At 38.8% G+C, this 25,075-nt stretch overlaps 1 protein-coding gene across 1 annotated transcript in view; it reads right to left on the bottom strand.

Moving 5' to 3' along the window:
* THSD7B (thrombospondin type 1 domain containing 7B) overlaps nt 1-25,075 on the bottom strand; it is a 989,424-nt gene that overhangs the window by 214,860 nt on the left and 749,489 nt on the right. The window contains exon 15 of the mRNA XM_049889254.1: nt 23,289-23,467. Coding sequence (XP_049745211.1) covers nt 23,289-23,467 — 179 coding nt within the window. The remainder of the gene's footprint in view (nt 1-23,288; nt 23,468-25,075) is intronic.

Raw genomic sequence — 25,075 nt, 5'->3', positions numbered from 1 at the left:
CTCGGGATGATGTAAGTCTCTGGTTCATGTGGCCCTTTCTGTCTCTTGGGCTCTTAGTTATCCTGTGACCTTGGTGTTCTTCATTCTCCTTTGCTCCAGGTGGGTTGAGACCAATTGATGCATCTTAGATGGCCGCTTGTTAGCATTTAAGACCCCAGACGCCACATTTCAAAGTGGGATGCAGAATGTTTTCATAATAGAATTATTTTGCCGATTGACTTAGAAGTCCCCTTAAACCATGGTCCCCAAACCCCCGTAGGGCTTCTTTTTGAAGAGTGGGAACAGGTTGTCCATTTGCAGTGGAGAGAGCTTGTATGAACAGACTGGGGTGTCCAGCATACAGTAGGGTCTCAAAGAGCAGAGGAAAGAACTGCAGGTCAAAGACTGGCTCTTCTCATGATACTACATTCCACCTCAGAACTTTGAGAATCCTAAATTTGAATCTAGCTTTCTGTGTTGTTATGAAGGTATTTTTGTCAAGGTAGGAGGATAAAACATATTTTATGTAACAGTTTGTCGACTGGATTTATAATTTAATTTTTGAGGCATATGAAATGTGGGTTTCTATCTGTATTCTCTCTCAAAGTCACATATATTAAGGGATGTGCCTAGCCACTAATACTTGGATTAGGTATAGGGCAAGACTGGGGGGAAAGAGAAGGAAGGTAGCCATTATACTGGTATAATCTGTCTAAAGAGAAGAGGTATTCCTAGCTCTGGCAGAAGTTTGTCAGATATTCTAACTTTTTAAAGAGCTCCAAGGAATCCAAATTTTAATGGAAAAACTTCTAATTTTAAAATCTTGACAACAAATTAAAAAAAAAAATAACACCCTGGGAAAAAGCGCTGAATAGTCCACATAATGCACTCTGTAGCCTAGAGCTGGCCTACAAACCACCCGGTTATAATATCTGGGCTTGAAGAAAATTTGTAACATGATAAGGTTTCCAAAGCCCTTCTCCCAGACTCCTCACCATCACCATGATTAATAATGATAATAATAATAACAATAGCTATCATTTATAGGGAAACCCTGGTGGTGTAGTGGTTAAGTGCTATGGTTGCTAACCAAGAGGTCAGCAGTTCAAATCCACCAGGCACTCCTTGGAAACTCTATGGGGCAGTTCTACTCTGTCCTATAGGGTCACTATGAGTCGGAATCGACTTGACAGCACTGGGGCTACATGCCAGGCATTATATTAGGACTGTTGAACACAATATCTCAACGACATACATACATAACTATTTTTTTCGTCTAGGGGAAAGCTCTGGCCCTGAACCTCCAGTTTTCATTTAGCCAGTCCCCTTTATAGTAAGCCTTCTAAGAAATCTGTTTATGCTTTCCACAGAGACTAGACTGCGGTAAGCAAAAAAGTATGTGGACATAAGTCACAACAAATTTACCTGGCCTGTGGAGGGATTAAACCTTGTCACAAGTTCTAATTAAGTGAGCTAATCTGCTTCCCATACTGATTCCAAGTCTGTAACTCAATAACAGGTTCTGGGCAAGTGAAACTTGAACCCTTCTGAGCAATACGGGCACCGGGCATGAAGCTCTTCTGCTTCAATGCCAGTAAACTGTCATCTCTAGATGACAATTTATTTTATAGCCTTTCCATAACTCCCTCAAATGGCATTCTCGATGGGTTATAAAGTAGTTAATCAGAATAAATTAAAATTTCTACTTAGCACTAAGACGTGAATTAATTGTATGTTTTCTCCCAAATCTAACCATTTTAAACATCTGGTATATATATTTTAGTGCTTCCTTCCCTTTAATGGTGATACTTTCAGTAAGTTGTTAAAACTCCTTTTCACTTCCCCCATCATAGCATTCTAAAGGATGCAGCAGTCCTTCCGAAGGATGCGTCTCTCACAAACTCATTACAGAAACCACCGGCGTTCTTCGGTTCGTCATAAAGTAAAACAGAGCAGAACATTATCATCTGCCCCCTGCTAACCAGACAATGAAACCACTGGCCTTACAGTGAAGAAAGTTAAAGTTTTCAAGAATCAAGGGCATTAAGCAGAGAAAGTTCATCTTTCCAACTGCTGTGTTTTATACTTTTGAATATCAATTTCCACCAGCTGTGATAGTTTCTTTTCTGTAACATCTGCTAGAGAGTAAAAAGGATGCATAGCAATTGTACTTAAGCGTACCAATCCTTTTTTGATAATTAAGGCCAACAGAAATATAGGAAATTTGTGACTTGCAAGTGACATAAATTACATAAGGATTGGAAATGCTTATAACTTACTTTTAATTAAGTAGTAAGCCAGAGCAGATTCTTCAGTAGTTTTAAATAATGTGCATTTCAAATGACAGGCAATAATTCATGCAAAGAGCACCATATATTAAGCCTAAGATGTTCATATTTCACTTTGATATTCAATAGCTGTTTCCATTCAGTTTCCCTCTCTTAGTTCTTTGCTATCCATATTTACCATTAAGTAGCTAACTTGACCAACAATTTCCCCAGGCTTATTTATTATTTTACTCAATTATCTTCCTGCTTTGGTTTCCTAGAAGTGGGAGACTTAGAATCTGATGCCTACAACCATCTCCCCTCACCCCACCACCCATGAAAAGAATTAGAATTTAGATAGATCTATATTCAGGTGAGAGCCCTGGTGGCTCAGTGGTGGATCAGCTGCTAAACGAAAGGTCGGTAGTTCGAATCCACCAGCTGCTCCTTGGAAACTCTACGCAGGCAGTACTACTCTGTCTTACAGGGTCAGGGTCACTATGAGTCGGAATTGACTTGATGACAATGGTTCTTTTATTTTAATTCATGTTACCAAGGCTTCTGTTCTTATGGATTCTTTTTTCCTGGACTTTAAGGAACCTGTTCTTTGTTTCAGCTTCACACAGATATGGCCTCAGTCAACGACATGTAGGAAAACTACCTTTTTTTTTTTAAAAAAAAAAAGGTAGACAAATATACAGAGTTAGCAATTCAGTGGTCAACAGAAAGCTCTAATCTCATTTTCAGGAAAAAGAAAATAATCAGCCATGCTAATACATCAAAATGGCTACATAAGATTTTCCCCTCTCATTCTGATCCCAGGCCTTGATTCAGCTTGATTCTGCTTGTCTGGTTGCTAACTCTGATTGATATATGGAGGGTAATACAAACACCATAAAGAAGCCACAAGGGTAGTAAACATAAGTCTAAAAATGGAATTCGAACATAAAGTTTTTAAATACACATTCTCACACTATTCTCCAATGATTCAAGAGTTGCTCAGAGCAAAGAATATAACTCTTTCACTATGTCAGAAGTTATGCTCACAAAAAATCCATTTGTCCCTAAAACCTTTTTTTATTTTAATTTTTAGGAGGGCACATGGACTTTGAACAACGTGGTTGTGGGTGCTCATCCTTTGGAACAATTATGATAGCAATAGAAGACAAGACACCTGCCTTCTTGGCAGTCTCACAGCTAGAAAGGGAACCAAGGCAGACACATGCACCAAGGGAACATTAGTGAATAACTACATGGGTATGTACATATCAAACCAGCTCTACATATTTGATGTTTCACTGCTTTGCATTTTCTAAGATTCCACTTCCACCTATTATGAATATAGCACCCCACAGGGTTTTTTTTTTTTTTTAACTTTTTAAAGCCTATCTAAAATATACACATAAATCTCCTTATATGAACAATTTTCCCTGGAATTTCTTTTTCATAAATATGACCTCTGATTTCACATTCATACAAAATGATATGCAGTTTTATTTATTCTTACTGTCTGCTTTTGTTACCTGAGCTACCAAATGCTGTTGCAGCCTTAGTCTATAGAAGGTTTAACTTGGATTAAAACATTCTGGAGGAATTCAGGTATGCTGGTTAAGGTTATGTGTCAACTTGGCTAGGCCATGATTCTCAGTGGTTTGGCAGATATTATTCAATCATCCTCCATTTTGTGATCTGATGTGAGCAGTCAATCAATTGAAAGGGGGGTTTCCTTGGGGGTGTGGCCTGCATCCAATATATACGGATGTTCTGGCAAAGCTTGCCCTCTTTGGATCCTGTATCTGGCTCATCATCCTCTGACCTCCAGTTCTTGGGATGTGAGCCTGACGCCTGACCTACAAATTTTGGGATTCACCAATTCCTGCATCTCTGTGAGCCAGCAGCCTGCTATCTGACCTGCTGATTTTGAGTTCATCAGCCCCTGCAATCACGTAAATCAGGAGAATCCTCCAGCCTGATACCTGACCCACGGATTTGGGACTTGCCAGCCTCCACAACTGCATGAGCCATTTCTCTGAAATAAATTTCTCTCTCTATGCGTATATATATATGTATATATTTTTTATATATATGTATATATATATATACATGCTTCACTGGTTTTGTTCTTCTAGAGGAAGGGAAATATGTGGCTTATCTTCCTTCACCGGTGTTTTTATGAATCCTCACCGATACATATGTAATTCAAGTATGCCTTTAAATCCTTGGAGAACAACCTACAAAAAGTTTGCATGAGCTACAAGGGCAGGGAAAAAAAGAAGGAGGGACATGTGGTATATATTTGTATTGCTTATCTGATTTGGGGTTTGCTTTCTTTTTCATATGGAGTGAGGTACCAGGAAGTTGGTTATGCCAAATAATCTGCAAAATAGATTGATGCCCTTGACAAAAAAAAAAAAAAAAAAAACAAGTGTCACACAAGAACCCCAGTCAAGGGAACTCATATCTTCATAAAAAAAAAAAAACACAAAATAGACTTTTGTGTCTCTTTCTTAACACAAAATACTTGTGATATTCAGTTGCAAACATTACTTAATTCATCTATCGCAATGTATGGTTCAAAATGGTACTTAAAACTACAATCTCATCAAATTAAGTGACAAAATGGGACTGAAATTAAGACTATATAGTGGCCAATTTGCATTCCAATCACCAGCAATTATTATTGTATTCTGATTGCATGTTTGATCAATTTCAGACTGCAGAAGTTGGTAAAAATCTTCAATTTCTTCATTCTTGGCCTTAGTGGTTGATGGGTAAATTTGAATAATAGTCATATTAACTGGTCTTCCTTGTAGGTGGTATAGATATTATCCTATCACTGACAGTGTTGTACTTCGGGATAGATCTTGAAATGTTCTTTTTGACGACTAATACAAAGCCATTCCTCTTCAAGTTGTCATTCCCGGCATAGTAGACCATATGGTTGTCCAATTCAAAATGGCCAATATCAGTGATTTCAGCTTACTAACGCCTAGGATATTGATGTTTTTGTGTTCTATTTCATTTTTTATGATTTCCAATTTTCCTAGATTCATGCTTCATACATTCCATGTTCCAATTATTAATGGATGTCTGCAGCTATTTCTTCTCATTTTGAGTAGTGCCACATCGGCAGATGAAGATTCCGAAAGCTTGACTCCATCCATGTCATTAAGGTTGACTACTTTGAGAGGGCAGTTCTTCCCCAGTCATATTTTGAGCACCTTCCAACCTGAGGGCCTCATCTTCCAGCACTATATCAGACAATGTTCCACTGCTATTCATAAGGTTTTCACGGGCTAATTCTTTTCAGAAGCAGACCACCAGGTCCTTCTTCCTAGTCTGTCTTAGACTGCAAGCTCAGCTGAAACCTGTCCACCATAGGTGACCCTGCTGGTATTTGAATACCGGTGGCATAGCTTCCAATATCACGGCAACACACAAGCCCCCACAGTATGACAAACTGACAGATGTGTGGGGATACACTGATAATTACTGGTGACTGGAATGCAAAAGTGGGAAACAAAGAAGAAGGACTGGTAGTTGGAAAATATGGCCTTGGTGACAGAAAAGATGCTGGAGATCACATGATAGAACTTTACAAAATAAACAACTTCTACATTGCAAATACCTTTCTTCACCAACAGAAATGGTGACTATCCCATGGACTTTGCCAGAAGGAATACACAGGAATCATATTAACTACATCTGTGGAAAGATACAATGGAAAAGCTCAGTATCATCAGTCAGAATAAGACCAGGGGCTAACCGCAGAATGGACCATCAACTGCTCGTATGCAAGTTCGGGCCAAGGCTGAAGAAAATCAGAACAAGTCAAAATCAGAAGAGCCAAATATGACCTTGAGTATATTCCAGCTGAATTTAGAGAGCATCTCGAGTACAGATTTGATGCACTGAACACTAAAGACTGAAGACCAGACAAGTTATGGAATGACATCAAGGTCATCATACATGAAGAAAGCAAGAGGTCTTTAAAAGACAGGAAAGAAAAAAAAAGACCAAAATGGATTGTCAGAAGAAATTCTGAAACTTCCTCTTGAAAGTCAAGTAGCTAAAGCGAAAGGAAGAAATGAAGTAAAAGAGCTGAACAGAAGATTTCAAATGGCAGCTCGAGAAGACAAAGTAAAGTATTATAATGACATGTGCAAAGACCTGGAGATAGAAAACCAAAAGGAAAGAACACACTCAGCATTTCTCAAGCTGAATGAGCTGAAGAAAAAATTCAAGGCTTAAGTTGCAATATTGAAGGATTCTATGGGAAAAATATTTAACAATGCAGGAAGCATCAAAAGAAGATGGAAGGAATACACAGAGCCACCATACCAAAAAGAATTGGTTGACATTCGACCATTTCAGGAGGTAACATAAGATCAGGAACCTATGGTACTGAAGGAAGAAGTCCAAGTTACACTGAAGACACTGACAAAAATACAAGGCTCCAGGGATTGACAGAAGGCCAACTGAGATGTTTCCAAAAAAAAGGGCACAGCACTGGAAGTGCTCATTCGTCTATGCCAGTAAATTTGCAAAACAGCTACCTGGCCAACTGACTGGAAGAGATCCATATTTATAACTATTCTCAAGAAAGGTGATTCAACCAAATGTGGAAATAACTGAACAATATCATTAATATCACGCACAAGTAAAATTTTGCTGAAGATCTTTCAAAAGCGGCTACAGCATTATACTGACAGGGAACTGCCAGAAATTCAAGCGGGATTCAGAAGAGGTCATGAAACCGAGGATATCATTACTGATTTCAGATGGATCCTGGCTGAAAGCAGAGAATACCAGAAAGATGTTTACCTGTTGTCTTAGTCATCTAGTGCTACTATAACAGAAATACCACAAATGGATGGCTTTAACAAACAGATGTTTATTCTCTCACAGTCTAGTAGTCTAGAAGTCCATATGCAGGGTAACAGCTCCAGAGGAAGGCCTTCTCTCTCCATTAGCTCTGGGAGAAGGTCCTTGTCATCAATCTTCTCCGGACCTAGGAGCTTCTCTGACCAGGAACCTCAGGTCCAAAGAATGGGCTCTGCTTCTGGCACTGCTTTCTTGGTGGTATCAGGATCCCCCCACCCCAACTTGCTTCCCTTTCCTTTTCTCTCTTGTAAGATAAAAGGTGGTTACAGGCCACTCACCGGGGAAACTCCCTTCACATTGGATCAGGGATGTGACCTGAGCAAGAGTGTTACATCTTTCCTAATCCTCTTTAACATAATCTAATCTTGCCTCATTAACCACAGGCAGAGACTAGGATTTACAACACACAGAAAAATTGTATCTATCACAAAACGGAGGTCAACAACACAATACTGGGAATCATGGCCTAACCAAGTTGACACATATTTTTGGGATTACACAATTCAATCCATGACACGCCACCATTTGGCCCCCCAAAATCCATGTCCTTGCCACATGTAAAACACATTCACCCCATCATATCATAGCTAAAGTCTTAAATCAACTCCAAGTTCAAAATCCAAAAATTCTTCTTCATCTGTGAAATCTATAATACAAGTTATCTGCTTCCAAAGTACAATGGCAGAACAAGCACAAGCTAGGCATTTCCATTAAAAATGGAAGAAATTGGAGGAAAAGAAGGCATAACAGACATCAAGCAAGTTAGCAGAATACATTACATTAGGCCTCAAGTCTTGAAAATAATCCTCTACTCTCAGACCATTCATTAAATGGGCCCACCCTCCAGACTCTAGGTATTGGTCACACTCTTCAGGTTCCGAGCAGTGGTCCCACGGCCTGGGCTTCAGCTCTGCCTTTTGGGCCTACAGAGATGACAACTCTGCTCCCTCAGGTTTAGGCTCACCATTCTCCTAGTCCATCTGAGTGGTGGCTCCACTCTCAGAAACACCAGAGGCCATGGTGCCACCTTTGGAAACCCCAGACATCATGGCCATACCCTTTGAGACGGAGGCATCTGAGCTTCCTGTGTTCCTTGTCTCCTCAGCTTCTGCTTTGTGGTTCCTTTCCTTTTCGACCCCTCTGGCCTCTCCGCCCTCATCTGCCCTCCTGGGGCAAGCGTTCCAAACCTCTGTAGCTCCACAGATAAGTGCCTGGAGGCACCCCACTTCACCCGTAAACTTCAGCCCAAAGCCACTCAGCTCTCTTGTTCCACGGGTTGGCAAGCCTAGATGCAAAATGGAGGACAACCACACAATACTGGGAATCATGGCCTAACCAAGTTGACACACATTTTGGGGGGACACAATTCAATCCATGAAACTTGTATTTTATTGACTATGCAAAGGCATTCGACTGTGTGGATCATAACAAATTATGGATAACATTGTAAAGAATGGGAGTTCCAGAACACTCAGTTATGCTTATGAGGAACCTGTACATAGATCAAGAGGTAGTCATTTGAACAGAACAAGGGGATACTGTGTGGTTTCAAGTCAGGGAAGTCAGGGTTGCACCCTTTCACTGTACCTATTCAATCTGTATGCTGAGCAAAGAATTTGAGAAGTTGGACTATATGAAGAATGGAGCATTATTCAGGTGATACCACTTTGCTTGCTGAAAGTGAAGAGGACTTGAAATACTGATAAAGATCAAAGACTACAGCCTTCTGTATGGATTACATCTCAACATAAAGAAAACAAAAATCTTCACAACTGGACCAACAAGCAACATCATGATAAACTGAGAAAAGACTGAAGTTAAGTACTTCATTTTACTTGGATCCACAATCAACACCCATGGAAGCAGCAGTTAAGAAACCAAAAGACGCATTGCATTGGGCAAATCTGCTGCAAAAGATCTCTTTAAAGTACTGAAAAGCAAAGATTTCACCTTGAAAACTAAGGCACACCTGACCCAAGCCATGGTGTTTTCAATCGCTTCATATGCATGTAAAATCTGGACAATGAAAAAGGAAGACCAAAGAAGAATTGACTCCTTTGAATTGAGATGTTAGTGAAGAAAATTGAATATACCATGGGGCTGCTAAAAGAATGAACAAATCTGTCTTAGAAGAGCTACAACCAGAATGCTCCTTGGAAGCAAGGATGGTGAGACTATGTCTCACACACTTTGGACATATTATCAGGAGGGATCAGTCCCTGGAGAAAGGCATCATGCTTGGTAAAGTAGAAGGCCAGCAAAAAAGACGAGGACCTTCGACAAGATGGGTTGACACAGTGGCTGCAACAAGGGCTCAAGTATAACAATTGTGAGGATGGCACAGTACTGGGCAGTGTTTCCTACTGTTGTACACAGGGTCGCTATGAGTTGGAATTGACTTGATGGCATCTAATAAAAACACCACCACTGGCCATTTTGGGTCTCTCCTCAACATGCATTCCAAAATGCATATTTACAATTATCCTGAATTCTGTTTTACTGTTATCTCTTCTCTTTTTGAAAGCTCATTAATAAATAGCTGTCGCTAAAAAAAAATCTCTGTTCCCGTCATATACTTGCATCATTTTACCCACCTGCATTATCCTTCTATATGTTTAGCTCCAGCCTCCAAGATTATGTAGCATGAGGATACACATGTAGTATTTGTTGAATAATCCAAAGACAAATATATCCACAACCGTATCATACCAAACCATGGGGTCATGGGAGAACTTTTATTTTTTCACATATTCAGTGGTATATACTCAGTCACTAGGTAAGTTCCCTCCTTGCTTGATGAACAGGCAATTTTTGGAGGCCACAGGTTCAGTTAAATCACCACCCAAAAATAGGCCATTTGCTCATGTTAAAGGTCACATGCCATTAGTAATTCAGAGACAGTCATCGGCAGAAGGGAAATTGTAGGATGAAGTCAACAAGCTCCCTTACTTATTTTCCTATGAGAACAATGAACATGTAGTGCCAATCAGTATCACTGATGTTTCTCATCACATGTGGGTTCTTTTGGATGAAAGAGATATTCAAAGAGAAAAGGAATCAACACTGTGTCTTAGAAACAAAACTGGGTTGAGAGTTGGGATTCCTCTTCTAGTTGGTAGTTAGGTGTCAAGTCACTTCCCTGAGTCCCAGTTAGCTCATTTACAGGACAGGATGATGGGGTTGCATTAGGCAGCAGTTCTCAACCCTGGCTGTGTATTTGAATCACTGGAGAGATTTTTTTTTTTTTTTTTCTAATATAGATAATTGGATCCCACCACCAAAATCTAATTTCGTTGATCAGGGATGGCACCTAGGCATGTAAAATTTCTCAAGTGAAACTAATGTGTATTCATGATTGAGAACTAATAGATTAGGTATTTTTATGGTCCTTTCCAACTTGAACTATTATTCTAGTATCCAATTTTCCTGGAATTTCTCAGTCATGTTCAGCCAGATACTCTTTTTTTTTTCATGTACAGGGAATGTCCCCTAAGGTCTAGCATACCAAGCCTAACCTGCCCTGCCTCCTTGCTTACACCTAGTTCCAGGCAAGCAAAACTGTACTTGGTATCCGTCACAGAGAAAAGGATACAATAAGGGACACAGTATGGGAGCTGTTAAACACTACTAGCTTCTCACTAGCCCTACCTCATACCCAAAGGGAAATAAAGGATACATATGTGGTTGCTCTGAAGCCCTTTGCATGACCTAATAATTTCTCTCATTATTTGTGTATGGTTTGGTCTCTGCAGCCAAATTTACTCTTCCCTATAGCCTTTTTTTTTTTTTTTTTATAGCCTTGGTCCAACATCCACCAAGGGAATGGAGTCAGTTTCAAGGAAGACCAGATGAGACTGTGTTGTCAGGTCAACACATATCAATTATCCGAAATGCAAACTTCTGACAATACACTTCCAACTGACCACTGTGCTATGGCAAAGCATATTTTTACTGGAAATATAAATGCATTTCTTGCTATGACATGGATAGCATAGATAGTACACTCCAAACCAAACCAAACTTGTTGCAGTTGAGTTGATTTCAACTCATAGTGACCCTATATCTTAGTTATCTAAGTGCTGCTATAACAGAAATACCACAAATAGATGGCTTTAACAAACAGGAGTTTATTCTCTTAAAGTCCCATGGGCTAGAAGTCCAAATTCAGTGTGCTGGCTCCAGGGGAAGGCTTTTCTTTCTCTGTCAACTCTGGAAGAAGGTTCTTGTCATCAGTCTTCCCTTGGCCTGGGAGCATCTTAGCATAGGAACCTCAGGTCCAAAGGACATGCCATGCTCCAGGCACTGCTTTCTTGGTGGTATGAGATCCCCATGTCTGTCTGCTCGTTTCTCTCTTTTATATCTTAAAAGAGATTGGCTTAAGACACTATCTAATCTTATAGATCTCATCAATATAATTGCCACTAATCCATCTCATTACATCATACTGATAGGATTTACAACACATGGGGAAATCACATCAGATGACAAAATGGTAGACAATCATTCAATACTGGGAATCATTACCTAGCCAAGTTGACAGATATTTTTGGGGGACACAATTCATTCCATGACACCTTATAAGACAGTGTAGAACTGTCCTACAGGGCTTCCAAGGAGAGGCTGGTGGATTCCAACAGCTAACCTTTTTTTTAGTAGCCAAGCTCTTAACCACTGTGTGGCCAGGGTTCCAGACAGCATGCCACACCTAATAAAAAATACTGCTAACCAAAAGGTCTGCAGTTTGAATCTCCCAGGCGCTCCTCGGAAACTCTATGGGGCAGCTATACTCTGTCCTGTAGGGTCGCTATGAGTCGAAATCAACTCAATGGCAAGGGGTTTAGCAGTTAATGGTGTTCACTGCACTTGAAAATGAAACTCTTGTTCTTGAATCCCATCTTGGGATCTGCTTCGAGCAGAACTCAATCTAAGACAACACTGTTGTCAGCTTTCAAGGTGTTCATTGGGGACTGGAAATTATCTGATTTGGGGGTGGGGTGGGGAGACAGCAAAAATTAAAAATAAATAAATGATGAAGTCACACAGAGGAAGAGCCTAATAAAGGTAATTGAGAGGAGGGGTGGTAGGATATAGTATTTAATAGGTGAACTGGCATAACATAGCCTATAATGAAAATGTTCTATATTCTACTTTGGTGAGTAGCATCTGGGGTCTTAAAAGCCTGTGAGCAGCCATCTAAGATACTCCACTGGTCTCATCCCTTTGGGAACAAGGGAGAATGAAGAAATCTAAAGTCACAAGGGAAAGATTAGTCCAAATGACTAATGGAGCACAGCTACCACAGCCTCCACCAGACCGAGTCCAGTCCAACTAGATGGTGCCCAGCTACCACAACTGACTGTTCTGACAGGGATCACAATCAAGGGTCCCAGACAGAGCTGAAGGAAAATGTAGGACAACATTCTAACTCACAAAAAATGACCCGACTTACTGGCCTGACAGAAACCAGAGAAACCCCAAATGTATGGCCCCTGGACAGCTTAGTAATGAAGTAACTCCCAAGGTTCACCCTTCAGCCAAAGATTAGACAGGTCCTTAAAACAAAACGAGACTAAAGAGGCACACCATCCCAGGGGCGAGGACTAAAAGGCGGAGGGGACAGGGAAGCCGGTAATAGGGAACCCATGTTGTAGGGTTGTTCACCAAATATCATAAAACAATATGTGCACTAACTGTTTAATGAGAAGCTAGTTTTTTTCTGTAAACCTTCATCTAAAGTACAACAACAACAACAAATAGGTGATCAGGTAGGACACGTTAACAAGATGAATTTGAGCAAAGATTCGAAATCACAAAAATGCCCTTGTGCAACTATCAAATGTTCCCTTAAAGGAACATTTTATGAAATTCTGGACCAACAATGACTTTAGTAGAGCTGTGCTCCCTGTTCCAAAAACAGAGAAGAATAGCACTAAGTTCACTCTCTGTGTTATAGTTGTCATTCTGATTTATGACACATGCTTCCTGCCAGCCTCCATGTGACATACAGTTCATTGGAGAGTCAACGCAATCCAAACTTCTTTTCCACCATTGCTACACAAATTGATCTACTTTCAGTTCTAGGTGTGACAAGATTTCTGTCTATTAGGGTGGAAGATGACTTCTGGCAACTGTTTGGCTGTTTTGAGGAAAATTCTTTGGAAGCTGACTTTGCAGTTGGTCCCATTCTTGCTTTCAGCATTGGTGATAAGTACAGTAGACCCTATATTGTCACCTAAGAGATTTTTCTTCCGGGAAGAAATCAAAGAACGCAAATCTGCCTTGAGCAATCTATATTTAAATGGCAGTGGAACATGATTTTAATTCAATGTAGAAGAAATTTGATGAGCGGTTCTCAGAGAAAGGGCAAATATCTTATTTCATTAAACAATGTCTGGTGACTTATAAAGTAAATTGAAAGGCAATTTCTGTTAAAACGATACCATGTTTGACATTAATAAACTGATTAATATTATCAGCCGTACAGAGTGAAACTCTCACTTTCTACAAGAAAGCTTATATGAGGACTCTTGAGGAGAAGGAAAGACAGAAGCTTGTTCTGACTTTTCAGGAGCTTATCATCCCTGGCATGAGGGCCTTGCTGGTTTGAGCATGATTCTGAGTTCAGAGAAATGCAGTTGGGAAGACAAGCAGGAGACGGATCATGAAATAGTTTATAAACTATGTTACATAGTTTGTACTTATCCCAAGGGTAACGAACCCATGGAATGATTTTAAGTACAATCATGTTCTTGGCTTAGAAAATTCACTGAAGCTTCTGTGTCACGGATAAAAGGGGAGGAGCTCACAGCCTAGGCTATTAAGAAGGTTGTTTGGACAGTGGTGAGTGGAGTCAGGTGAGAAGGTAATATTCATACCCTTTTTCTGTTTGGACAGAAAGACATGACTTAGGAGCAGGCATAAGTTACTGATGGGCTATGATATGGGAAGTGCTGAAATAAACACTGGATGCACCCATATGGTTTCGCACCTCTTTTCACAATATCAGATAGTTTATATTTCATGTCACTACCTACAGCTACATACTATCTGTATTCAAGAGGATCTGTAATAACTTACAAGATAAAATGCCAATTATTTACTTAAGCTGAATATATTAATATCCTATGACCTAGAAGGAGCCCTGGTGGCACAGAGGCTAAGTGTCAGGCTGCCAACCAAAAGGTCAGCAGTTGAATCCGCCAGGTGCTCCTGGGAAACACTATGGGGCGTTCTACTTTGTCTTATAGGGTCACTATGAGTCGGAATCAACTTGACTGCAATGGATTTATGACCTGGAAATTCTACTCTTGGGTACGTACGCAACAGAAATGTGTACATACATGCACCAAAAGGCATGCAAAAGAATGGTCTGAATAGTGTTATTTGTCATAGCTCCAAGTTGGAAACAACTCAAAATATCCATAAAAAAAAAAAAGAATAAAATGTGATATATATAACAAAACAATGTGGTATAAACTTTGAACTACTATAAAGCAATAAAATAAGCAATCTACTGCTACACAGCAGATGAACACATGTAAATCTCACAAACATAATTCTGAGTAAAGGCAGACACAAAACAGTTCAAGCAAAATTCATTTACTTAGAGTTTTCAAAAATGATAAAAACTGTTGTATGGTGTTAGAAGGAGCCCTAATGGTACAACGGTTAAGCATTCAACTGCTAACCAAAAGCTCGGCAGTTTGAACCCACCAGCCACTCCGCAGGAGAAAGCAGTATGCTTCCATAAAGAATACAGCCTTGGAAACCCTATAGAGCAGCTCTACTCTGTCCTATAAGGTCGCTTTGAGTCGGAATTGACTTGATGGCAACGGGTTTAGTTTTTTCGGTTATGGTGTTAGAAGGCTGAACAGTAGTGAAAGTGGTAGCATAGGGAGCATTCTTGCACATGCCTTTTGGTGACATATGTACAAAGGGGGCATCTGAGATGCTGATAATATATTATTATTTCTTGACCCGGGTGGTGACTGAGTGGGAAAATTCACTTTGCAAAAGTTCACAGAACTGTGCCATTAAAGCTCAATGTCCTTTCTATGTTGCTTAACAAAGAAGTTTATATCAAAAGGGTCAAAGAGTCACAGATTTATGGGATGCTAGAGATGTAAATATGCAAAAAACTTACATTTGTTTCTACCATTAGAAAATAAGAAGCCATGCTGAGTAAGATGTTTAGAAATAAAATGGAACTGATTTCCCAGACAGGAAGCAATGCCAGTAGATGTTTCTAGGTATCAAAGCTAAATCATTACAACTAAAATATTTGAGTCCAAATGTTCCAGTAGCTAAATGTAAAAAAGGAAGCAATCTGCATAACTTAGATATGAAAGGCAACAGGGTACAGGTAAAAGTAAAATCAATTGAAAACAGAAATTACATGTTAGAGACCAAGGAAAAAGAATTATAGCTAACATTTATCAAGCACTTACTATGTGCCAAACAATAAGCTAAGAAGTTAATAATCATTTTATCTTATTTAATACTCACAATAAGCTTATGAGGTAGTTGTCACTGTTATACTCATTTGACAAATCATAATATCGAGACTCAGAAAGGTTAAATAATTTTCTAAGCTGGCAGGGCAGCATTTGATTCCAGACCTGACTGACTCATAACTCCTTATATAGATCAGGGGATGACACTGGGAAAGCTTTTACACTCCCTAAGCCAAAGTCCTCCTTTCTGTAAAATGGGGGGGTCCTCAAAGTTTGCTTTGAGTATGGCATTATGCAAACAAGTAGTGGGTATTTTCATTGTTTGGACTACAAAGGACAGGCTAAGTCAACTACAGAAAAAAATCTTTTCCAGAGCTGAAGTCAGTAGCAATGGTAGCCTCAGTAAGCAATAATCTCAACTCTTACCATGTTTACAAACATACCTGATCAAAAGAACCAGCAAAAAAAACAAAAACAACTTTTCTAATAAATACACATTCTTGGATACACTCTAGATGTACTGAGCCACACTCTTCACAGCAGGGGCCTGGAAGACTGTTTTTATAACAACCTTCCACACTCTACCCATGTCCCAGTGATTTTCATAATCTGAAACAAAAGATGGGTGGTTCAAGACCACCCAGTCTCAGGAGAAAGGACAAGTGATTTATTAAAAGACAAACAAAAAACAGCCGTTGAAAACCCTATGCAGCACAGTTCTCTGACACATATGTGGTTACCATGAGCTGGGATTGGCTCAACGGTAGTTTTTTTTTTTTTTTAGTGTTCAATAACAACTATGAAACAATAAGCTCTGAACTTCAAAAGACTCAGATGGGCAGCTCAGAGCCACTATTTTTACCTCAACTCTTAAATTGTGTAGAATCATGGCTAAATAAATCATGGCTCACCAAATGCTTTTCTGCAGGGACCTGGGATGTAAACTAAGGTCTAGGTAACTTGTTTTCTGGTAATTTAACTTAATATTGGGGTAAAGCTTGAAAAATCAAAAGAACTGGGGACTTAACACGCCACTGAGAATCTTACTCTCAGACGGATCTTAGCAAACTTTTTTTTTTTTTTTAAAGCAGGTGCTGCACTCCCTTCAGTCAAGGCAGTGCAAGTATGTTCATTCAGTACAACAAATTCATGTTCCTGGTTAAAGTCAGAGCCATATTCTTCCAATGCCTGAAAGGAAGAGGAAGATACTGTTTAGGAAAGATATGACAAGCAGGTTCTGCCAGTATTTTTCTAGAAAAATAATTGGGGACATCTGTTTGAAATACTTGGTTAAGAAGACAGGTTCATGATATTCCAAGCACAGACAATGTGATTCCCCTGCTGCAGCTGATGTCAGCTGATGTTTCAGGGTCTTAAGAGTTAAGGGCTAGGGAAGGACCCCAGAGGTCATGGTCCCCAGACTTTCTGTTAGCACAAGACTGGAACCATTCCCAAAGCCAACTCTTCAGGGAGGGATTGGACTGGACTATGAGATAGAAAATGATACTGGTGAGGAGTGAGCTTCTTGACTCAAGTAGATACATGAGACTATGTGGGCAGCTCCTGTCTGGAGGGGAGATGAGAAGGCAGAGGGGGACAGAAGCTGGCTGAAGGGACACGAGGAAATACAGGGTGGAGAGAAGAAGTGTGCTGTCCCATAAGGGAGAGAGCAACTAGGAGTACATAGCAAAAAAAATTTTTGTATGACAGACTGACTTGTAAACTTTCACTTAAAGCACAATAAAAAAAAAAAAAGAGTGAAGGGGCTAGGGATAATATGACACGTGCAAGGGCACTGGAGGAGTGTCAAAGACAAAAACTGCTAGTTTCACAATTTTCTAATTGTGCCCAGCCAATCCTGACAACTCTGCTAGGTTTTTGTGTTACAGACAATTGCCAAGTCAGTCTAGCGGAGAACATTCCGGAAAGCACACAGTGAAGATCTTGGATAACAACTAGAAGTGAATTTGGATATATGCAGAGTAGCAGTACTCAGTGTTGAAAAACACAGTAAACTGCAAGATAAAGTGGACAACAAGTGTAGGAAAACTGCTTCTCATGAGTGATGCTGGCAACTCTCAAAAATCATGATCAAAGTTTCTAAAGATTTTTAACAAGCCTGAGGGGTAGGTATTACTTTGGAATGATCAAGAATAGGGTATGTATGCACGCAAGTGGGGCTTGGGGGTGGGGAAGAATCTCTTGAGAAGAAAAAGCAATTTTTCTTGGAGATGGCGACAGGAAAAGGGTGAAAAAGAAAAATTGCCTCTCTGAGCTCTACTCAGCTCAATGAGTGCAATGCCACAATTTGAGAGCAGAGTTTGGGCTGGCAGGCAGACAGAAAGGATACAGATGGAGGAACACCAGCTCGTAAGGGTCATTTCAGGCTGCCTCGGAAATGGGGTGTGGTGTTGCTGGGCTTTGGGATAATAATTGTGTGTAAGGGAGTGTGAAATGTTTTAGGGGTATTTGCCTCCACTAAATCCTCTCAAATGACTCTGAGAAATAAGTCATTCTGTAGCCCTTAATTCTATGACCTATGATGTTTCATATTTAAAACAAGTTCTCATCAAAAGTGTAGGCACCGCCCTCCCCTCTAAGAACAGTACACCTGAATGTACTTATTAATCAGTGTTCTATTGGGCTGCCTTTCATCTTAATGCCTGGGAAGAAGACTTCTTGCTCCATTGGAGTCTGGGGGCTCCTGACATTCCAAAGCGAGCAGCATTCTGCCAGTGATGATGTGGTCTAGGTTGGGAACAGTGGGAGCCAGGCTGGTTGAAAAGAAGAGACCAAAATTAAACCTTAAGCGTGGCCATGTTTTTCTGGGTAAAAAGGGATTCAGATAGAATGAGAGTTAGTATCCTAGTTCCACATCCAAGTGCTGCTAATATTTAATGGAGCAGGATTAAAAGTCAGCATAAAGCTATTTCTTAATGAAAACTTTTCTCATCCAAAAGTCCTCTTCTAAGAAAGAAATGTTCATGCTAAAATATATCCATATATTTCTGGAAAGAAAAAAAAAAGGCACCCCTAAAAACACTATTACCCTGCTATGAAAAGCAAAATGCATTATTCTCATTATTTCCAAATTTAGAACACCTCTCTTTGAGGGAAGACATCCCTTTAAAATGCAAATGTTTCCAGGTAACACACATATATTTAATTTATATCTTCCATTCAGTTGCAAGCATAACCAAACTCTTTCAAAAAATGTATCCAGCTAGCATGCACTTTAAAACACATAGGTAATGAACCTCAATATAAGATTTTTATTCAAACTGTGAACATACTGATTTGCATTTATGAACAAAATATAATTTTCTGAAACTCCCTTGGCTTCAGTTGTGTGAAGAACTCATAAAAGGAAATGTTAAGTCCAATGGAGCTTTAATGTCCTCATATTTGATCTTCTATTAAGCAGAAATTCATAAGAAACATATTTGACAAAAAACATACAGCATAAGAACACTTAAATCCACTCAACACATCATAGACTGTGAAAAAATTAAAATATATTATGTATTTTATTATGTGCAGCAGAGTCAAGGGCATCAGCCGATAAACTGTTTAGAAGAAATTCTATGCCTACATAGGAGTGTTCAACAAGCCTCATGCTGGAACTATTTAGCACCACAAATATATTTAGCAGAAAGCTACTCAGATATGGCTGTCACTTAGCCACGTCTAGAGAAAGAGCTATCATGTTGATAGGTTTGAGTTTAAAAGGGAGGCTTTTTTGTGAGAGATTATTGATTTCACTAACAGATTCAGAACCGTTAATGAGTTTGTGTACATAATGCCAACTTTTCCATTTATACAGCTGAGTTAGATTTCACTGGGAATCCAAACACCCAAGAGTTTTCAGGCAAGTCTTGAAAGACTCTCTTTGGGCAATAATAATTTGAAGGATCTTATGTCTTTTATTCTAGGACAGCACATGTTTTTGAGAATGTGAATGACAGACCACAGCAAAAGGGGCCAGAGTTCAAATATAGTTGTTTATTTCTGCAGAACTAGCAACTCAATCATCCAGGGAGAAGGCTTTTTTTTTTTTTTTCAAATACATCATCCAATAAATACAGTTTGACAACCCACAAGATAGTATACTAGGGTCTGGAATGAGTTGCGAAAGAAGATAGCCTTGGCCTTAAAAAGCATCATGTGCCAAAAAGGAGGGAAGGAGAAGAGAATTTATAAGTATATGCAGGTATACTTATATTTATATATGCACATGAATAACACATACATATTTACATACACACATATGTGCACCTACGTGTGTGTATATATACACACACACAAACACACACAGACACATAAGAATATTTAATACCTTTTTATAAACAGTCTATTAAACCCAATCTTTCCTATGCTGTATTTTCCTCACGCACAGTTACAGAAGATACGTGCCTCTCTTACCGCTATAATTTGGTTACAAGCTTTTTTTTTTTTTTTTAAGCTTTTACTTATGGGTGAAGGGCAACGGGGTGTTAATCTGGTTCCAGAGAAGGGAAAATAAACCTAAATATCAGTTGTAAAGGAGAAAAATAACCCAAAGCCCATAGTAAAACTCAACCATACGAAAGAGCCTCAGTGGGTATACCTCTAACTATATCACATGTTCAGTTTAAGGAACGAAATGGTTATCTCTTCTAAGAAGAATAGTCATAAATAAGAAGCTGAGGAATATCTACTAAATAAAAAACATAAAATAAATTTTTTTTTTTTAATGACATTCCCTAACAACCCAATTTATCATCAGGTGAATTAAGAAAATATGAATAGCTTCAAACAAAGCTTTTTATACAACATAACAACAAAAAAATAACATACACATCTAAATACATACACACACAACACACACACACAAGATTATACCCAGTGTAAGAGCAAAGATGTAATGAAGCCACTGCTCAGATACCTTTCCACAAGTAACCTAAAGGTATAGTGTACTGCTCTAGAAAAGAAACTACTCTAAGAAAAATTTACTTTTAGATTCAGGATTTTTCACAAAGGTATTTCCCCTTGCCATTCACAGACTTAAAACTGAGAGGAGGGTTTATTACTTATTGCCCTGATCAAATTACTTTATGTTAAAATATGAAATGTGGATAGGGTGAAGTTTTTTAACCCAAGCTTAATTAAACCACATACCTGCTGTGCTAGATAGCTTCAAAATTCCTTAAACAGAATAAACTCCATACTATATCAGATTTCTGATTATTAAAACGGAACATTTATCTCTGAGCATTACAATGAAGAAATGTGTTTGGAATGCTACAGTTCCCTTCTTGAGCTCAAAAGTCAGAAACAGGCCAACCTTCACTTAATTTTCACGTGTGAAATTTATTTAAATTATTTTTGAACTGGGGCTTAATTTTTAGTTTGTATTACTTCTGTTACACATTTTATACGTCAACTAAGTGTTTAGAGCAGGTTTCTTTTAAATTACAACAGACGTACAAGTACCTTTCCCTTATTCATACTCTCAGATTTTATGGACATGTTTTATACATTTACCTTCACATACTGAAAATACAAGCTTAAAGTCTGTCCTCAGATGAAGTCTTTTTATTCCCTTGATAATTTCCTAGTCCATGAAATTAACTCTTTAAAATTAGTGCTTAAAACTAGTATTATAGAGGCTTAGCTTTTTTAGCTTTCATAGATTGTTTTGAGGAAGATACAAAAAGAATTATCAAACATTATTAACAACCATAAATGCTTAGTTGTTATTTTCTATTTTCCATACCCATAAATTACTCTTAAAAAAATAAAAAAAGTTGCTGTCGAGTCAATTCTGACTCATAGCGATCCTATAGGACAGAGTAGAACTATCCCATAGGGTTCCCAAGGGGCACCTGGTGGATTTGAACTGCTGAGCTTTCACTTAGCAGCCACAGCTCTTAACTACTACACCACCAGGGTCTCCAGAAATTGCTCTAGGGATGGTCAAATAGTCTTCATCCATCGTATTGACTTTAAAGTCTTCCTTCTACCTCCGGACCCTAAACCTGTATTATTCTTATCCTTGAACTGAAGTAAGGCTTATCTCCTCAGACTATCTCTGCTCTGATTATTTCCCTCCTGTCTTCCTTAGTCATTTTCTGTTCTGCCCTTCACCACAATACTTATGTTGATTTTCTGATCATCTGTCATGTTTTCCCCAGTAAATATGCACATTCTTTGAGAAAAGAAGCTATGGTCATTATTTTCTATATAACCTTAAAAAGAAAAGACTAGCATAATACTGTACCCATCCTAGAACTTAAATACTTTTTTGCAAGACTGTTGCTTTTTCTTTGGTCAGTGAGTTATACGTCTCATATCAAAACTTAGAAAAAATATAGCTAGAGATATTGGTCTTAAATTGACAAGTAATATTTTAAGCCAAGCAGTCCTATACATGGTATTCAAATTAAGAACAGAGTCACTGGATTTTCCTTCTATTAGAAAACCTATACAGCCATTTTATTGAGTTTTCCCAGTCACAAAGGGTCTACATACTCACATAAGAGACACATGCTACCACCTATTTGGGCTCTACCTACTCAAAGAAACTGATTAAAAATGAGAAAAATCTGACTCATCAGTCCTAATCTAATAATCTTCATGTCGGGAATATAAATTCTTTATCATAAATAATTCTTAACTAAATCTTGTCATCATTGTTGTTAGGTGTCATTGAGTTGGTTCCGACTTATAGCGACCCTGCAGAACAGAGTAGAACTGCCTCATAAGGTTTCCAAGGAGCAGCTGGTGGATTTGAATTGCAGACCTTTTGGTTAGCAGCCCAGTTCTTAACCACTACGCCACCAAGGTTCCTGACTAAATCTTATACTCTGTTATATAAAGCTACCTGAAATACTCTAACCATCTTTAATTGCTTAGGATGACAGTTTTATTAGATATCAATACAAGCATTTCACATATGAAAATTGCTATCGCTTTTGAGGCAGAGAAGTTGCTCAAGAGATACATGAAGAGCTATGGAAGCACTGGCAAGACTGAGAATGAAAAAATGTGGATAAAGTGTTAGATGAAGGAAAACTCCACTGTTGGAATTGATGGGAGAGATCATTAATTCTGTTGTCATAAAATAATTGCTATTTTCCCAATACTATTCCTTATATTTTAAAATATACATAAAAAATAAATTTTAGGTGGTATAGCATATCACTTTTAAAATATCATGATCACTTAAAAATCAATTAGATGTAATTTTTGTGAACTTTATTATTGTTAATGATATGCAAGGTAGCCTTGGGAATTACCTAGGAGTGGGCAAGCTTCTATTACTAATATTATTTTACTAATCAAAAACAAACAAATAAAAACCAAACCCATTGCCGTCAAGTCAATTTTGACCCATAGTGACCTTATAGGACAGAGTAGAACTGCCCCATAGGGTTTACAATGCTGTAAAACTTTACGGAAGCAGGCTGTCACATCTTTCTCCCATGGAAGGGCTAGTGGGTTCAAACCAACCAACCTTTTGGTTAGCGGTTGAGTGCTTAACCACTGTGCCACAACTTGATGACAACAGGATATTATGTTTAATTACTGCCCTCTTAACCACTTTTCCAAACTTATGATAACTCTTTATAAGCTATTTTTAATGAGAGGTTGACTTTTAATCTCAACAGGAAATAATAATGGGGATACATTTTCAGCTTTTTATTTTTTGCTTCATGCACTTTACCTGATTCTTGAGATCCAGTTTGGGACATGGGCGACCTCCATTGTAAGGTTTTTCTTTTAGCCATTTGGATCGAATTCTCACTCCAAACCCACAAGATGAGCTGCAAGGTTCCCAATTAGACCAGTCGCTTAACTTGCAATCAAATGGGCAGGGAATGACACATTTTTCTTGAATATAACCTGAAAGAAAAAGATTTAAGAGAAAGGAGGAAAGTCTGATCAAAATGAACCAATCAAGTTCACTTTGTTTCTATTTTCACAGCTCAGATCTCTCAGTTTTGTTGCAGCAGCGTTAATAATTTTCTACTTAGATAAACAGGAAAGAATTTTAAGAGACAGATAAATATGATTACGTCTGCCTTATGAATGTGCCGCATCCTGTTTATTTTCATAGGCAATTCTGGTATGTAAGGAGCAGGGAACAGTGCAAAGTTAGTTCTAGTTTCTAATAAAAAGGAATGATGCAGTTCAAGGCTAGCGACGGTATCACCTCCCTTCACTGAGCCTTGTGAGCCCATCCTGCACTCCCTCATGCAGGGAGCACAATAGAGCCAATGTGTCTGTGATCTGCAAGGCTACACTAAGACAGACTCTGATTCTCCCTTCCAGGTAGTGGGGCTTGGGATTGGGGGCTGGGGTCGGGGGGGGCAAGTGGACCATAGATGATTAAGAAGTGCAGCGTGTTACTGAAGGAAGAAAGTAAAGGAATAGTATAGAGTTGTATGTAGAGCCCTGGTGCACAGTGGTTAAGAACTCAGCTACTAACAAAAGTTTGGCAGTCTGAATCCACCAGCGCTCCTTGGGAGTCCTATGAGGCAGGTCTACTCTATTCTACTCTACTCCTTTTGAGCTGGAATTGACTTGATTGTAACAGGTTTGATTTTTTGGTTTAAAGGCTTGCATAATGGGGTATTAGACTGGTAATCAAGGAATATGGCTTGAAGCTCAGCCCCAATAGTTCTAGCTTTATTTGGTCTTGCTAATGTCTTCAGCTCACTTCTTGCTGCACATTTTCTCTGGACTATCTCATAAATTTAACTCTATTAATCAATACCAGATTATCTCTTCAATGTTGATCTCTTTATAAACTAAAACCAAACCCATTTCCGTTGAGTCAATTTCGACTCATAGCGACAGGACAGGACAGAGTAGAACTACCCTACAAGGTCTCCAAGGAGAGGCTGGCGGATTTGAACTGCCAACCTTTTGGTTAGCAGCCAAACTCTTAAGCACTGCACCACCAGGGCTCCAATCTCTCTATAAATAAAAAACACCTACTAAAACATTCTAATCAACTACCCCAAATTTAACATGTCTAAAAACTGAAGTCATCAATTTCTTTCAGAAACATTCTAATTATCTTGTATTACTTATTATAATTAACTGCTACAACTTCTGATTTCCATCTGAAGGTGTACACGCCCTCTAAAATCCTCTTCCCTTGAATGTGGGCATGGCCTGTGAATATGATTTAAAAAAAAAAAAAATAATCCATTGCCGTCCAGTCAATTGTGACTCATCACTTACTGGTTATGTTGAATGGCAAAAGTGAAGGAAACATGCAGATGTAGTTAACATCCCAAATCAGTTGATTTTGAGTTAATCAAAAGGTAGGTTATCTTGGGTATGCTTGATTTAATCAGGTAAATATCCTTAAAAAAAAGGACTGAGTAACTTTAGGAGCAAGAAAAAGGTTCTCCTACTGGTCTTGAAGAAGTGAACAGCCTGCCGTGTAGCCACTGGCAGGGACCTATAAGCAGCCTCTAGGGTCTGAGGGGGTTCCTGGCT

This window comes from Elephas maximus, chromosome 6, assembly GCF_024166365.1.
Source record: "Elephas maximus indicus isolate mEleMax1 chromosome 6, mEleMax1 primary haplotype, whole genome shotgun sequence".
In the NCBI taxonomy this organism is placed as follows: domain Eukaryota; kingdom Metazoa; phylum Chordata; class Mammalia; order Proboscidea; family Elephantidae; genus Elephas; species Elephas maximus.
This window is presented reverse-complemented; position numbering and strand designations above follow the sequence as displayed.